The sequence below is a fragment of the Rutidosis leptorrhynchoides genome, chromosome 9 (genome assembly GCF_046630445.1).
Source record: "Rutidosis leptorrhynchoides isolate AG116_Rl617_1_P2 chromosome 9, CSIRO_AGI_Rlap_v1, whole genome shotgun sequence".
Classification (NCBI taxonomy): domain Eukaryota; kingdom Viridiplantae; phylum Streptophyta; class Magnoliopsida; order Asterales; family Asteraceae; genus Rutidosis; species Rutidosis leptorrhynchoides.
The window spans coordinates 174,086,562-174,105,250 of NC_092341.1; the positions used below are offsets into that span (position 1 = coordinate 174,086,562).

Here is an 18,689-nt window from a genome sequence, read left to right on the forward strand (position 1 = left end):
GTAATATTAATAGTATCATTTTTATTATTGTTATTATCAATATTATTATTATTATTAATTTTTATTAAAATTAATAATATTAATGGAATTCATAAATAAACTTATATTATTAATTTATGTTATAAAACTTAGTATATATATATATATATAAACCGTGGTATAAAAACATAAATACAGATAAATGGGTAAACTGTTTTCAATCACTATCTTGCTATTCAATCTGTTCCCTTAATTGATGAACATATCAATGTCAAGAATCACAAGTATGATATCAATTCCAAAATCAGTTAGTAGTCTGTATCTTATATATTTTTTTTTTCCTTTTATTTATTTCTGCTCAATTAAATTCCTGTCGACCCTATTATTACTATAAACCAAATGAATTGCATAACTATATTGACTACTCATTCAGTTATATATTGTCATTATCAAATAAAACTCATTACAGCCTTATTTCAAACGATTTAACTCAAAGAAAATGAAGAACACAGGATAATACCTCTGCTCGTGACAAATTTTTCCAAAAGTTCGAATTCGTTTTAATTTTTAAAATTTATAAATGCAGAGATGTTAGTAACCTTCTAGTCAATCTATCTTCAAGGTTTCAGCTTTCAATTTCTTAAATTGAGAATGAATTTTGGAGTCAAAGATTTTAAATAAAAAGTCAAACGCATGTTCTACAATCAAATTAACGTTCTAAGGGGTACCTCTGTTGAAATTGACGATTCATGAAGTTTCTATGATTAATTTACAACATCTTTTATGTTGTAACCATAATCTAAAACGGATCAAATTTCAAAATTCGAGTTTGAGTTTTTTTTTTTTTTTTTTTCTGTGTTCATCGTAAACTGTCTACAGCAGATTTTTCTAATTTTTTTTTTTGCTTAAATAAGACTGTAGTAATTATAGGTTGTTTTAATTCGTTGGCTAGTCTTAAATCAAGATTTGAATTCATCGTTTGGTTCGTTCTTTGGTCAGTTGGTTTCTGAGGTTGAAGATGAAGGGATAAATATATAAAACGAATTAAATAAATTTGGTTGGGCTGTGTAATCAGAAAAACAAAACTGGATGGACGGTTTGATGTGTTGTCGGGGTGCGAAAGGTCACGGGTTCGAACCCGGTCTGGACCAATTTTTATTTACAGAAATTTCTAAAGGGTATAAATCTTTTATTTTATTTCTATTATTATTATTATCATCATTATTTATTATTGTTGTTGTTATTATTATTATTATGATTATTAATTATTGTTATTACAAGTATTATGATTATTATTATTAATACCATTACTAATGTATGTATTATTATTTTTAACATGACTTGGATATTATTATTATTATTATTATTATTATTATTATTATTATTATTATTATTATTATTATTATTATTATTATTATTATTATTATTATGAATTTTACCATTTTAGTATTATAATCATTGTTAACATTATTGATTAATATTAGTTATTATTATTATTATCATTATTATCATTACTACTAATAAAAGTTATCACTTATTATTACTAATACAATTAAAAATTATAATTATGACTACTATTATTATCATTATCACTAGTATTATTATTATTATTAGGTAATAATATTATTAATATTCTCATTTGTATTGTTATAAGTAATATTAAAATTATTAATCGTACGATTTTGGTATTATTATTATCACTATGGTTATGATTATGAGTACATTTATTATTATTATGAAGGTAATATAATTTATTATCATTTTCGTAAATATTAGTATTAATATGTTTTATAAATAATAGAAGTGTTAATATTAACATAGGTATCAATTTTAAGCATATTGTTATTATTATTAGTATTATCGATATTAAGAAAGTTATTATTATTAGTAAATCATTATCATTGAAACTATCATTTTTGTTACAGGAAAATATTTTGTACCTAAAATATACTTTATATATATATATATTGTAATTATATTAATAGTTTATATACTTACATATCAAACATAATATCATTATTTATATAAATACCTATATATAACAAAATAAGGATATTTTTATATAATACTAACCATATATATATATATATATATATATATATATATATATATATATATATATATATATATATATATATATATATATATATATATATATATATATATATATATATATATATATAGGATATTAATATAATTAAATATATAAATATTTAACATTTTGAATATATACATAAATTAAATAAATATAATATATAATTTAAGTTATAACATATAAACTTGTTCAAATACGGTTATACATTTTAATATATATATACAATTGATATAGGTTCGTGAATCCGAGGCCAACCCTGCATTGTTCAAAATAGTTATATGTATTTTTACTACAAAATACAGTATGGTGAGTTTCATTTGATTCCCTTTTACTCTTTACATTTTTGGGCTGAGAATACATGCAAATGCTTTATTAACTGTTTTACCATATTTCTATGCGTGAGTTTCATTAATCCTTTTTTAAATGCTTTCGCAATATATATTTTGGGACTGAGAATACATGCGCTGCTTTTATAACTGTTTTACGAAATAGACACAAGTACTTAAAACTACATTCTATGGCTGGATTATTAAATCGAATATGCCCCTTTTTATTTTATATCATGTCCGAAGGAGGATCCCGGAATGATGGGGATATTCTAATATGCATATTGTGAATGTCGGTTACCAGGTGTTCAATCCATATGAATGATATTTTTGTCTCTATGCATGGGACGTATGTTTATGAGAAATGGAAATATGAAATCTTGTGGTCTATTAAATTTATGAAATGATTATTTATGTTAAACTAATGAACTCACCAACCTTTTGGTTGACACTTGAAAGCATGTTTATTCTCAGGTACGAAAGAAATCTTCCGCTGTGCATTTGCTCATTTTAGAGATATTACTTGGAGTCATTCATGACATATTTCAAAAGACGTTGCATTCGAGTCATTGAGTTCATCAAGATTATTATCAAGTCATTTATAGTTGGATAAATTAGGAAATGGTATGCATGCTGTCAATTTTTGATGTAATGAAAGTTTGTCTTTTAAAAACGAATGCAATGTTTGTAAAATGTATCATATAGAGGTCTAGTACCTCGCAATGTAACCAAATGTAATGTATTCGTCCGGATGGATTAGGACGGGTCTCTACAGTTAAGCACTCTACCTTGAACATTTCCGTCTCCAATGCGGAATTACACTTGTAGCAATCACTCATTCGGGTTCTCACTTCGTACACTAACGCATCATAATACAACAACCGTACTTCACACTTCCATTCGATCAAAATTCTCACCACTCACTCGGAAATACACCGTGAAAACATCATAATATATCTTTCCAAAAGCCATAGCACTCCATCATTTCACGATATCGGGTAATCAACCCACGAGACCCAATAACTACAACCGTTTACTCTTACGCCGAGTATCCAAACTCGTACCCTACACTCCACAATCGTCCTAAAAGTAGTACAATCCACCGACAATCATTGTCGTCACTCCTATCAATCGTGGAATGTTCGGGAATCATCCTGACACTTTTCGAAAATCTCTCGTATCCCTCTATCGGGAACTTCGCCAAACCGTCTCACGTCGCTAACTACCTTCGCAATTAACTCCAAAGTCCAACTTGGGACTTTTTCGAAGGCCATCGAAGCTTTCCTTTCCTAAATGAGCGACACCCGTTCGCTCATCACGTCTACTAGATAGGAACTTTTCCGCATTCTCCGGCGTTGGTCATACTAAATAATCCTTCCAAGGACTCGCTATAAGATATTCGAACCTCGGTCTTTCAAATCATTTGAGTGTCAACGCTCGCTAAACATCACACTATACCACCGTTGTAAATTCGAGTTTCTCACCGGTACCCAAAATCAAAGCAATCACATCATCGGGGTCAAAAGTTACACTAGTAGGTATAAGGAGGCACCTGACGTTGTGTTATGCAACTCCGATTACTAACACCGAGTCTCCCAGACTCGACCCTTACGGGGTCTACTCCTGATGTCACACGTCACCTAACTACATGCGGTCACACAAATCTAACTAACCTTATGGCTTGACACCCATGACTTCCTAGCGGCACCTGCTAGTCACTATCCACCTAGGCCGCATAGCTAGTCTACTTATATTCCATCTCAACACTAAGGAGGCGCTTGGAACACCAAGGCTTACACCTTTCCAACTTGGTCCTAACCATTAACCCGGTTACCTACATACATAAGGATAGTTAACCACCAAGACTCTACTCGCACACGAACGCGATTAACGGAAATGCCTCTAGAACGGCACACCGCGTACACCCCCAAAATCATAAAAGAAAAGAGTGGCCGTCAAGAGCGTACAACACTCGCCACACAATCACAAAACCGCCATTGAAATCGAATTGTCAATTAATCATTAATTTGAAGATTATTCCAATAACTAAATACACACTTGCACGCATTCCGAAACGTGCAATACACACAACATCCGAAGTTTATAATGATCACTTAGAATACGCGAAGTCGTCACGTATTCTTCCAACTTCTCTAGGCAATCATTCTCTAAGAGTCAACATTAATAACCAAATTGTCACTCGCAATTTACTAAAGTCCACAATTCCGAGTACAAAGTTTGCTCAATCCTTTATATCGGGAAGAACTTAACCGATCTCGTGCCAAGATATCAATCCCCTAGCGTACCCTTACCAAGTACAATGCTAAAAACCACCAAGTCTCAACCTAATGTCAACAACCCAAAAGATGAAGGCCAAGTAAAAATGAATCCTTACGGATAACACCTTCCACCTAACACCCCTCTTAGTACGCATACACGGCTAATACGTATCTATCACAAGTATTTGATCAGAACACGGCTATTGTATCACTAGTCACACAACATGGTCCTCATGACCGAACCACCGGCGTATACAACCAGTAGTTTTCAATACTAACAATAAGAAGGTTATTCAATACAAAACTCAAGGTGTACAAAAACGGCTATCGTGATATATCCGTAGCGCGCAAAAACGGCTATTGCAACACTACCAACAATATGTGTGTGAAACACGGCTACCGCACTATTAATACCAATGTGTGAGTAAAACCGACTATTACTCACAACCATGTGCACAAAACGGTTATGTGCACAATTCCTACGGGCAATCAAAATCGTAAATATACAAGTAACGGTTCTTCCCGAGAGCAGCTTGCCATCCATCACAACCAAGGGTGGTAACGAAGAGTTAATCCTTCCGGATATCCCTCATCACCTATCACAAGTCAAACGCGATCAACAGAGAGATGACCCCAAATAAACACATATATCTAATTTCCTCGTAGTACACAAAATGGCTATTTTGTAACTACTACCCAAAGTATACGACAATGAGGCATCGTACCCTTTCTCGAATCCCATTACGCTTCCTCGGTAGGAATATAAATCCTAATAAAGTCGACACAATTTCTTTGATGTAACACTACCAACTTCCCAACGTAGAACCTCGTTCCTAAATCAAATCGTCAAGATTACAAAGTCAAACGATTTCACCATTTACCGTCGTACACGACCATACTTGGCGTCGGTCCCTCTTCCTGAATTCTCGAGAGCTCAATTCGATAATAATAAATACTAACGTCTACCGTCACCCGATTGAGCCACTAAAGTGATGACACAATGTCAACATAACACGTGTCCTTTTAGAACGAAATTACCGCTACCCGCAAGGTAGACTTTTCCAACTATCAAATCCTTTCTACCCGTTACCACTACGAAAGCATCCGGTCAACGATACACACATGCTCTCAAGGATTTCACCCACTTCACTACAAACGCGAACACGCGCTCACAACCTAACGCCAAAGTTCGTTCTCATGGCTTAGTGGATTCATTTACCCTATCACTAAGAAATGCTTGATTGCACCAAGTCTTACGCCCTCGTCCGTCAATACAAATGTCATCATAGGGTGTTTCCATTAGGAATCTCACCCGCATCAATACTACGTATTACCACTATGCATTCGTCCCCAGGGCGCGTTTCCACGAGTCAACGACTCAGGCGCTACCCTGGTGCACTATCATCAAAACCATCAACAAACCGAATCTTCACCGAGTTCACTTGAGTCTAAATAGATCTTGAAGCAAAGTTTAAGTCCCTAATACATACACGAATTCATCGGCACAAATAAACAATAATAAGGCATATTTGTACCAAAGACGAAAATACCTGAAACATCATCGTTGGACCCTTGCACTCCACTGATCATCAGATAGTCACGCTCTAACCTCCTAACCCGATCTACAAACGATTCGGAACATTTCGACTTACGGTGTCCCTTCTTTTGGCAAATAAAGCACTTGATCGTGCTTAAAGGTACACTCGTACAATCCCGTGCAAAATGACCTCGTCCTCCACACCGAAAGCACATAGGCCCATAACCTGTCTTACTCCTCTTCTTCACTTTTTCAACACCTCTGGGCGTACTTCTCGCCCTTTTACTAGGAGCACCTCTTGATTCTAACTTTCTCTTACCCAAAGAGTGATCAGCAAATTTTGAAGCATGAGATTCAATCCCCATAGTTGCTCTTTCGTCACCGTCACCTTGAGGTTTAGGAAACCTCTTTTCTAACTCTTCCTTCACGACCTTAGGCACTCGGTCTCGAACCATCTCGGTCACTATTCCCTCAAACGACTCTTGGAGAACTTGCTTAACCTTGTTGGCGAAAATCAAGATATAGCGTTCGAACTCCGCCTCAATCCTTAATGTTAACTCATCCTTCCTCTCATGAATAGGCGCGTCCGTTTTTGTTCCATCTTCCGTCTTCATTCTAAAGAATGCATATAGATTAAACAACGAAACGAAAAGGAACGACATACATATACCACACCGCCCCATCTTGGTTGATACTCGTCGTACATTGCTTGTTTGACACGTCTTGAACCCGTAACAATGGTAGCTAATCATTGTTACGCGAGCACGTCGCATTAACTTGCTAGTACAACGTCTATCTCGCTTGATGATTGCTAAAACAACACAAAACGATTAGTGCAAGGTTAGTTCACATAGACCTAAGCACTAACCAAATCCCCGGTCCGACCCGTCTCCTACAAGTCCCGTAAAAAGCGCATACACATTAAAGTCTAAGTCTAGGCACCTATCTCAAGTTGCCTAAATCCCTTAGACCATGCTCTGATACCACTTGTAACAACCCAACCCGATAACCGACCATAAACAGTCCCAAAAAAAAAAAATTAAAAGCTGCTGGACAGGGGAGTGCGCGGCGCGCATCCCCTGTAGTGCGCGGCGCGCACAGAGCACTCCAGCTTCTGTCCGAACTGTTTTTAACACACAAAAAGATGGACCACTTCCCGACATTTTTAGACCGAACGCTTTTCACAACAAACTTATATATGTAAAACTAACACGAATCAAACATAAAAATGATGTTTTACAAGCGAGGCCCACATGACCCAAAATACAAGTTTAATACAAGTTTAGAGTTTCGACCACCAAAAAGTTTAAGTTCCAAACTACACAATGAGCATGGCGTTTGGGATTAAACTACCCAACTACCGGTCAAACTCCAAGAGCTACTAAAGCCAAAAGTGTCCCCTAGCATCAAGTGGGATCTCTAGTCCAATACGATGCCCTTACCCTTGTCCAAAACAGAACCTATAAAATGGTAAACAACGAGAGGGTAAGCAAAGCTTAGTGAATGCAATAATTATACGAATACATATATAATTATACCTACTTGCATACACTTACACAAACCGCAAACATGCTAGCAACACAATTAGCTTATCGTCACATTAACAAGCTATAATCTCCAATACCACAAGCTAGCAACAACCGCATAATAATATAACTCGAAATGATATAATATGCTTACAATACAAGTAACCATGGTAGACCAATAGTACAAGGGAACGGCGCTCGCGAAAACGCCATCGGTGTTCATAACATCCATTAGGGCACTTAACACCTCGCACCACTAACCCCTAGGGTGGCACCTTAACACCTCGGCACATCACCCCGAGTGGCATCTTAACACCTCGATGCAACACTCATTATTTTACGGAGTGGTGTCTTAACACCTCGACACTACACTCCTAGGTGGCATCTTAACACCTCGATGCTACACCCGAGTGGCATTTTAACACCTCGATGCTACACCCTTCACGTGAAACGTGGTGTCTTAACACCTCGACACTACACATTTCACGCTACAACAAATAGATACATTATATACCTACGCATATAATTATTCCACTCACCTTAACAATTAGATGACGATTTCAACCTCCACAAGCTTCAAAGCAAAGTACCTAATATAATAAGTACTTGATCAACACACAAGCTAAGTGGACTCAATACTAACACTTACACATGAGCATTTAATGACTTAATGTATTAAATCTCCCATTTATACCAAAACCGCCCAATTAACGTCAAGACCACCACTAATCACTTAAAAGCTAGTGATTAAGGTCCAACAACACCAACTAATACATAATTAGGGTAATTCATACCCATCTTTCCAAACTAGGTCAATTTATTACCCAAATAACCATTTTAAGACAACACACCCATTTCGGGTCATCCACTAACTAACCAACATCCATTTACTAAATAACTAGGTGTGTTAGCTATTAACTCACCAATTAGGGTTCATAAACATCATTTAATACTTTGAAACCCTAGACTAGTCACCAATTAGTATTCAAGACTCAATTTTACCCAAGAACACCCAAAATCACCAATAATGGGTTTTGTGTTCATCATTTACTCAAACCCTAACCCTTACACTAAATCAAAGTAAGGAAAATAAAATTAGAACATACCACAACTACCACAACGAAGCTAGAGATAAGATGAACGACTTTAATGCTTGAACTTTAACCCAAAACAAGCTCCTTCCTCTTGGATTTAAGCTTTCTCTCTTAAAAATCACAATCTCTCTCTAGAATTAAAGCTAAAGTGATAAGGTTGTTGATAATGGAGTAATGGTGCTCCACAAACTGACCTATCTGTCTTTAACCCGTCCATAAGTGAATTTACCAAAATGCCCATCAAAATATCTGATTTAAAAAGCTGGAACCCGGCTACAGTAAGGGTGCGCGGCGCGCTCCCTTTAGTGTGCGCGGCGCGCACTAGGCTCAGCTCACTCAGTGACTTCTGTTTAACTGCACAACATCACCCACACTCTATGTAACATATTTACACTGCTGTACAAACTGATTAGGGTCTTACAACACAATCCTTATCCTAGAGTAGAAGAAAAGTCGATTATCTTGGAAAGCCGTTTTCTTGTGAGTCCTTTTTTTCATGGTACACTTGTTGCGTTTCTTGTACTTGTTCTTGTGGTTGAAAATATTGTATTTGTGGTGGTTGTAAAGGTTGAAAAGGTTGTTGCAGAAAATGTTGAAATTGTTATTGTTGATAAAATTGCGTAAACATATATTGTTGGTTAAAATCTTGAAGAAGATTTTGTCAGGTAAATCCAGTGGCGGAACTTGAACTCGTATACAGACTGGGCGGTGTAAAAATTTAATAAATTTTTCATTTTCAGCAGGGGTAAACACTAAAAAAAACCTTACTTTTTTATAAATCTTTTTTTTTAGTGTCAAATTTTTTGTTCCGTAAAATCCAGGTGAGGCGGATACCCCCTATGGGTTCCACTAAGTACTGCCACTCGGTAAACCCAAAGTAATTAGGTAATGGAAGTGTTGGTCGATTACCCCGAAGAATTGTTGACGTATTTGGTACCTTGAAGTTGAAAAGATTCGTAAATTCAAAGTCATTTTGGACTGAAAATTATTATGATTTGGGTTGGACATTTTTATAAATTTGTGAAGAATTGTATAAAATTGTACGGAATGAGAGGAAGATTGTATGGAATGTCTGTAAAAATATAAAGATTGTACGTGTTTATATAGGTTAAAAAACGTAATTAAAGTTGTTATTTTTCATTTAATTTAACAAACAGTCATATGGCTTCTTTTTTTTTCTTCCTTATTTTTGTTGTTGTTATTTTTTTTAACGGCTATATTTCATACATTCCGATTGGTCCAATATTTGATTATGCTAGTGATGGTCTTCATGAAGTGATCAATCACGCCCTCAAAAAAGCTTCATGACACTGCATTATGGGGGTGATTGAGGCGTGATGGTGATGATTCCGCCCCATGTCACTGTGTTACTGGTGGTCTCGTGCTAACATTAATTGAGCACAATTACACATTCTTAATATCATGAGTGCACGTGCATGTTAGGCTCTAGAGCCACCTGAATGTTAAAACATTTGGATTGCTTATATTTGCGACCCACTCTTTCTAACAAGGAGAGGGTCGCAAATATAAGCAAAAGCTGAATTCGTTTGACCAATTATTCCACTTTTTTAAATCCAATTTAACAGATCAAGCCTTTAAATCCTTACAAAGAAACGTTGGTTAGGGGCGATCTGATGTGCCTACACCATAGGTTGTCATGGGATAACGATGTTGAATGTAGCGAATCAGAACTCCGGAGTTTCTCATGTATAATTGATAGTGTGTGTGATTATCACGAGTAAATGATGGTGCAAAGCTTGTTTCCAAACAGCGCTCCGGAGGTCACGTAAGTTGTAGATATTGAACCCTATAAGGCATCTGGTACTGAAGTTGGATGCAATGTTTTAATTTAATTGACCTCTATTCACAGATAAGTAGTTATCTAAATAAAGAAATTATTATTACCCCTATATACTAAAAGTGATGATTTGCGTTCACACTGCAATCAATCGACACTTCAACTTTGCCTCAACATACACAACAAACCCTCAAATTTACATTCTTTGAGGGTAAAAAGTGTAAATATACATTTTTATAAAAATAAAAGAAACTAATTCCACCCGAATTTTTAGCGGGTCCTATCTTCTCGCTCGGTGCGAGTTAAATTTTTTCGAGCCCACCGTTCAACTCAAAAAAATCTCACGAACACAACGGGACTAACTATACGCGAAACGGACACTTAAAAAAAACGCTCAATACCTCAAACTATATTCAATACATATACACACCTATAATACGCTCCGTTAACTATGAATACGCAACCTAAAGGTCCCGCAGCATCGCGCGGGCTCCTTTTTCTAGTTGATTGCTCATTTAGTACATATTTTATACTAAACTGTTCAATGTAGCATTCCCGCATAACATTTAACATATTTTCACAAAACAGATCGAAGTTCAATTAATTAATTTTGTGTATTATTACGAATATGATATTCCTTTCCCCAGTCTTGTAACAAAATGAAAAACTTCAAATATAAATACTTACATAAATGATAATTGATATCCATTATAAAAACGTGTCAAGTGCCATCATCATTACATATGACTAAAGGTAACACCACTGGCTGATACATAATACATCATATTAACTTTGCAATAGAACTCGAAGTGCACAAAAAGAATAGAACCGAAACGTTAATAGACTCTATAATATAGCGTTAAAAAAAAGAAGTCGTAGCCATTACTCTGCAGCTGCAGAATCATGGCTGCGGCTGTTTCCTTCATTTCCAGCTGGCAAAGATCCCAGGTCAGTTGCACCATCTTTCTCATCTTGTGGTATTGATACACTTGAAGAATCATCATTATGAACTGACCCTCCTCCTCCTGTATTGTTATTTTCATTTGAGGCTTGTTCATTTTCTTTTGATCCAGTTGTCTTGTCAGAATCTGTTGTTGTTTTTGTACTCTCAGGCTCTTTGGCTCCTTCATTTTTGCTAGTGTTTGATACTTGATTTTGCTCCTTGGACTCCGTTTGGGTTGACTCGTATTGTGCCACAGTAGAGTCCGTACTTTGTTGACTTTGTTCATTTAGGGTTGACTCGTTTTGTGCTACAGTAGAGTCTGTACTTTGTTTACTTTGTTCATTGGAAGTTGACTCATTTTGTACTGAGTTGGAATCTGAATTTTCATTGTTACCCGAGTCTGCACTTTGAGTTTGCTGATTGGATTCTGTCTGGGTTGACTCGTTTAGTACAGAGTTTGACTCTAAAGTTGCTCCATTGTTGTTAGCGTCAGTACTTTGAGTTTGCTCATTGACGGTTGACTCATTTTGCACCGAGTTTGACTCTGTAGTTCCTCCATTGTTATTAGCGTCGGTGCTTTGACTCTTCTCATTGACAACTGACTCATTTTGTACAGAGTTTGACTCTGAAGTTCCTCCATTTTTGTTAGCATCAGTACTTTGAGTTTGCTCATTGGGGGTTGACTCATTATGTCCAGAATTTAACTCTGAAGTTCCTTCATTGGTATTAGCATTAGTGCTTTGAGCTTGCTCATTGGTGGTTGACTCGTTTTGTACCAAGTTTGACTCTGAAGTTCCTCCATTGTTATTAGCATCAGTACTTTGAGTTTTCTCATTGGGGGTTGACCCGTTGCTTGCTGAGTTTGACTCTGAATGTTCTCCATTGTTGCTAGTATCAGTCTGCTCCTTGGAATCTGTCTGACTTGAATCATTATGAGGCCAATTTGAATTTAAGCTTGATCCTTTGCTGTTAGAGTCCGTACCCTGAGTTTTCCCCTCGGATTCCATCTGGGGTGTCGAGTCACTTTTCACATCTGAACTTGCACCATGATTTGTAGAGTCTTCCTTGGACTCTGTCTCCATTGAATCGACTTGTGAAGTGTTTGACTCTAAATTTGATTCATTATTGCTACCATTATCAGTTTGCTTGTTAAACACCGTCTGATTTGACTCGGCCAAAGCTTTCACATTGGAGTTGGAGTCTGTATTTCCAGCTTTTTGCTCATCAGTTGATGGGTTCTCGTCTGTAGTTGCTCCATTGTTGGTAGAATATGTTCCTTCACTTGACTCGGTCTGTGTTGACTCGGTTTGAGCTGAGTTCGGGTCTGAACTTATATTAGTCGAGTCTGTAAATACCGTCGTCTTCTTTGATTCATCAACCACTACTTCACTTGATGATGCATCATCTCCTTTTGTGTTCTCTTCTCTCACACTCTCATCATTTCCATCACTTGTTTGACCATCTGTTGACCCTAATTTATCGATGTTGTCACGACCATCAACACCATTCTCACTTCCTTGTTTCTTATCGGTTTCATCACCCCGATTTTCAGTCACGTTCATCTTTTCAATTGCATCCTCTTTTTCTTTACTCTTCTCTTCTCCATCATATTTACTATCACCACTCACGTCTTCCTCGCTACTTTTTACACTATTATCCTCCTCTTCAATCTTATCATGTTCATTAACATTATCCTCCTCACTAGTAGCGTTATTTTCATCAACTTCTTCTTGGTCTTTGTTATTTCCATCCTCAACTACTTTAGGATTAATCAGACCTTTTCTCCCTAACGTTACCACATCATCATTTTTACCATCATTTGCTAACTTCTCAGCTTTTGCAGAAACCGGTTTTTTAATACCTGAGTGCTTGAGCTGGTAAAGCAGCCATACACTCACAGCAAGCAAAACACAGATTTGCAATACATGCTTAATCTTTAACCCTTTATTTCGTCCATTTCTATGTGGTGATTGCCTAAACATGACTGGATCCCAACAAATAGCCAATATCCAATCTATATCACAATTTAAACAATTATAATCTTTCTTTTATTAATAATAAATCAATCCAAAATCAAAATCTACTAACAATCATGAGAACGTAATTATAATCCTTCTTTTATCAACATCCAGCAAATGTAAATTTATGATCTAATAAGTGGATATTATCAGCACATTGTTATCAATAATAAGCTCAGCATAAGTAATAATTGTTGATCTAATAAGATGCTATTATCATAATAACTAATTAAAATCATTAACCTAAATTAGTATCATACAGATACAGATCTGAATTCCAATAATCATACTAATAACAAAACCAATATATAATACAGTAGATATAATAGAAGTGAAACCCTAGAATGTGAAATGAAGTAACCAAAGCAATACTTGCAATCAATGAACAATCATACAAAAGTTAATCTTGAATTAGAAAACTAATCAAAAACAATACCATACCGATTCAATAAGCAAATGATCGAAGTAGAAAACGCAATCAAATTAAATCAAATGAAATGAAGTGACCTTAAGTGTAGATGACAAATGAATCTTGAAGATGCAAAAGTGTGACTTTTACCTTTTCTTACGAAATAAAATGACTTTCACGTAAGTGGAAACTTGAGATTTAAGTTGCGTGGTTAGGTAACAAGTTAGAAGATTTTGATGGAATTGAGCTACAAATCAAACGTCGTCGTCTTGTTCTTCTTGTTCCTAATATCTCACAAGTAGCAGCAACACTAGTAGACAGTCGCTTTCTTGTTGAAAATAATAGATTTATAGATCTGATCTAAATTCAAGCTTAATCATTAACATGTGTATGCATATACGTGTATATATATTACTATCTGCAAGTCAACGTGTTCTACTTTCAACTTCCTTACTCCACCGACGTCGTGAAAATGTAGTATACCCCGATTAATTTTCAATTTTAAATAAATACAACAATAACAATAATGATCGAGCCTAGATCCGTTTTTCTTATGGAATTGGATCAAGGTCGAGTGCAATGAGGATGAGGATTGGGGTTGTTTGAGGATTGGGGTTGTTTGAATGTCCCGGTCTTAATCCATTACCTTATTCGATAACTCAACGTATTATGGTCTTGGGCACTATCATGAGATGTTCATAATATCTGGGGAGAATAGTCCGGAAAATCAACAACCTTCAAATGAAATCTCATGCCTCATATTTATATAAATAGGTTTTTTTCATAATGCGGATAAAGATTTATGCGGGGTTATCCAGTCCGCTATGTTACTGCAAAACGCACTCCCGCTATCATTTTATTCCGCCAACCTTTATTCTTGGCGCATTGCGCTCTTTATATTGCGTATTCAAAATACACTACGCCCTTTTTCTCTTAGTCTTTTCAATATACATATGCGTATGTACACATATGATCAAGTCCCCTAGTTTATTGTGTTATATATTTATCAAAAAATATAACATAATAATCTCTAAAAATATTGTTGTTAAAAAATGCCAGTCAATGGTTCGCATTAAAAACGGGAAAAAAATCACAGACGCTTCCCTGGCCGGATACGTCCCATCAACACAGCACAACGTCTAGTTTTTTTGCTGCTTATAGCCTCACGCGCTTTATAGCCGTTTTAATCTAATAATTACTGAATTGTTATCGTAATGAAATTGCTGAGATTTTAAATAGGATTACCATCACCTCAATTCTTTTTACGTTTTCTTCTAACCCTCGCGAAAAGACTCAATTATCCAATTATCAATTATGCCTAACCCCCCAACACCGTCTTCATCTATTACTACCGGAGTTGACGCCTATACGTCATATATCTCTGACGAAAAATCCTTCAACTCACCAATTTTTATCCTACACTTCAAGAATTTGCTCCTTCGGCACCAACTATCAATGATCGTGCTAACATGTAATACCCCGTCAAAAACCATTAACGAAATGTTAACTCTGGTCCTAGTGCTCGGCCTGACTTCTACGTAACAGTAATGTTCTACAACGGAAGCAACTAATACCTGAGATAAAGCATGCAAAACGGATCAACATAAAGTTGAGTGAATCTACAGGTTTTAGTAAATAGTTCTCGTATGTTTCATAAAACGGTTTCCTTAAATCGTTTGTCGAAAATCAGTTCTCAAAATCGTTTATCAGCATAAACCACTAAGGCTTAATCTCAAAAGGTTGCATATAGCAAATGCTAAGTGTTAGTCCCTTGATAACAACAGGAGTATTGTAGGGGGGGGGTTAATACAATTTCTTTTAATTAACTTAACAGTTAAACACGATTAGTATTCAAACATGAAGATTAAATTGAGTCACAGGTAATTTTCAACGGTTATTCTTTATTGATTGAATCACAAATAATTACAACTATCCTTGGCGGAATGATAGTTGGTTGATACAGATTACCTAGAATATAGCTAAGAGGTAAACTAAAAGCTATTACACGTTTTTGACTCTAAATAAATAAACCCACACCACTAGTTGTTACAATAGTGGATACAACAATTTATAGTAGTCCTATTAACTGTGTAATGGTTCTATTGTCCACTGGTACATAGGATGTCTGTACTTGTGGGGACAACTGCATCAGAGAGCATGCTCTCCTCTTTCCTCTTTGGTAGCTATTTGCAGGAACACCCCATTTCGGTTTGGAACCACTATTTGATTAAACAAATAGAATGTTGTGTTCCCTAGGTGTTGACAAAGTATAACCCATGTCTGCACATGCGTTAAACTTCTGCATTCCCACGTGGTCTTGTAAGGTCACTTGTCAGCCGCCGACGCGTGTCCTTTTATGTTCAACTTTGTCTTTGACTTCTGTTGAATAGTACCATTGATGTAGACCACACGGAAAAACTACTATGCTTATAATTGAGCATAGATGTCGTGTGTAGTAAGCTGCATTCCAGCTGTGCTGGTTCTTCATTGCTGAGACACTTGATATTCTTCAACTGCTGAGTACACATCCTGTGCTGATTGAAGAACATTGTCTACCTTGTGCTGGTAGACTGAGCAGCAAACTAAACACTCGACACAGCAATATCTGCTGTCTATACATAAACAAACTTGTGCTGACTGCACACAACATTTTAGTGCAAATAAATTACAGTTTTGTCATAATTAAATCCTTAATTATTTTGGGGACTCAACAATCTCCCCCTATTTGATGATGACAAAACCTATGACATATAGAGAAAACACTAAAGCTAGCACCGAGGGACCTAATGAAAAATAGGCAGTAAATTTGTCCCTTTTTAAGTTTGTTTTTAGGATCTTTTGCTGAGTTATCCATATCTTATAATTTGATATGACTTTGAAGATAAACTCATTTCACTTTCATTACAACAGAGTATATACAGTAATTACAAGAACATCATAATGAAAAATGAAATAAACAAAAGATACAATTTAAGCACTAGAGGGCTATCTATCTTTATCTTTATCTAATTCCTCTTCAGATAGCTCCTCTTGTATGCGATCTCTTCTTTGTGGGCATTCACCAGTAGATTTCTTTCTTTTAGGTTTTTGAAAAAGTACTTCTTCTACGTTTACCACTGGTGCATTCCCAAATTTTGTAGCTTTGTTGAAGAGATCTTGGAGTTCTGGCTTCAATGACTTTTTAATACCACTTTCATCTTTACCAATGAAATACTCCAATATCTCTATCCATTCACTGAATTCTAAAGATCATAACTCATCATAATTTATCCTTTCTTGAACATTATTTTCCCTGCTGACATTGAAAGCTCTTTTTGAGCCTCTGTGCACCTTGATGATCTTGCTGGGATTTGATCTTCTGTACATCACATCACCATACCTGCTCCTATAATAATGATCAGATAGTTCTATGGTTCGAGCAGTTTCTTTAGGAGCAATAGCAGGTGCTTTCTCAGAAGCTTCTAGTTCATCAAGGGCCTTATCCTGTTCCTTGACAATGGGTTTAACTAATTTGAGGGACTCAGCCTCTAGTTTTCTATCAGCAGCCAATTTGTCTTCTATTTCCTGAAGCCTTACCCTCTCAGCGAGTTCAGCATCAACAGCCTCCCTTCTTTGCATTTCAGCTTGTAAGCCCAACAGATAATCATCGGCAGTAATTTTCAGGGACTTTGTTGTTTCAATCATCTTTCTACCCTCTTCAGTTCTCAGGGTAGCACGATACTCCCTTAGATCCATACCCAGCTGGCGAGCCTCTTGAAATTGAGCTTTCTCATCATCAGTAGAGAGCCTTTGACCACTGTTGTTTAAGTATACACCAATTTCAATGCCATAAGTCAAGGCAGTGATGTAGAGTGGCTGATCAAGAGGATGATGCAGCAATCTAACTTGGCGCATCCTTTCATTAATAGCAGCTTGTCTTTGCTCAAGCAATTCTGGTACAGTGATCTCCAGCCTCTAAGAATCTCTTTCATCTGGATTCATTTTAAATAAGTCTGGCTCACCACGGGCAACTGAATCATCTTCCCAAGTTATGTGTTTACCATGACGTTTTGGGGAAGATGGAGGATACATGATTGATTCAACTATGCCAGATGAACTTACTGGAAACTGATTAACATGATTATCCTGTATTCTGTTAAAATAAGTGAGGGTCCGGGGAGAGATAGGTGATTGAACAAATAAGTGATTTCCACTACTCCAGACTGTAAAGTCAGCAGGATTAACCGTATCATCATCTTGATTATCACCCAGCACATCCACCTTTGCTGGGTCTTCAACACTTGTTTCACCCAGCAGCACACTACTGGCTGGGTCTTCATTCACAACACTCCTTGCTGTGTCTTCAGTACCAGCTGACTGGATAATATCAGCTAGCACAACTGCCTCAGTATCTTCATCAGATGCCTCAAATAGGGGTCCTTTCCTTAGGGGCTGGTTGTCCCTAGGAGCAAATTTCACCCTTTGTTTGTCAATTGGCAAGGGTTCAGCTGATGGTTCTTGTGTTGATACTGGTTCTTGTGGTGACAGATAGGGAACAATAGCAAGATGCTCCCCCTGAATATCAACATTTACTGGCTGTTGTTGTGTAGCTGGCTGAGTAGACGATACTGGTCGAGAAGATGAGCTGGTTTCTAACATTGTATCCAGCCATTTTATAAATACATCAGCTCTAACTCCTCCTGACC

General features: G+C 36.3%; 1 protein-coding gene across 1 annotated transcript; it reads right to left on the reverse strand.

The window, feature by feature from the left end:
• Window positions 1-11,329: 11,329 nt before the first annotated feature.
• Window positions 11,330-14,369, reverse strand: LOC139866208 (uncharacterized). The gene is made up of 2 exons (XM_071854358.1): window positions 14,155-14,369; window positions 11,330-13,591 (listed from the first exon to the last, which is right to left on the reverse strand). Exon 2 carries the CDS (start codon window positions 13,557-13,559, stop codon window positions 11,517-11,519), a length of 2,043 nt encoding a protein of 680 aa, XP_071710459.1. The 5' UTR covers window positions 13,560-13,591; window positions 14,155-14,369; the 3' UTR covers window positions 11,330-11,516.
• Between the last annotated feature and the right edge of the window lie 4,320 nt (window positions 14,370-18,689).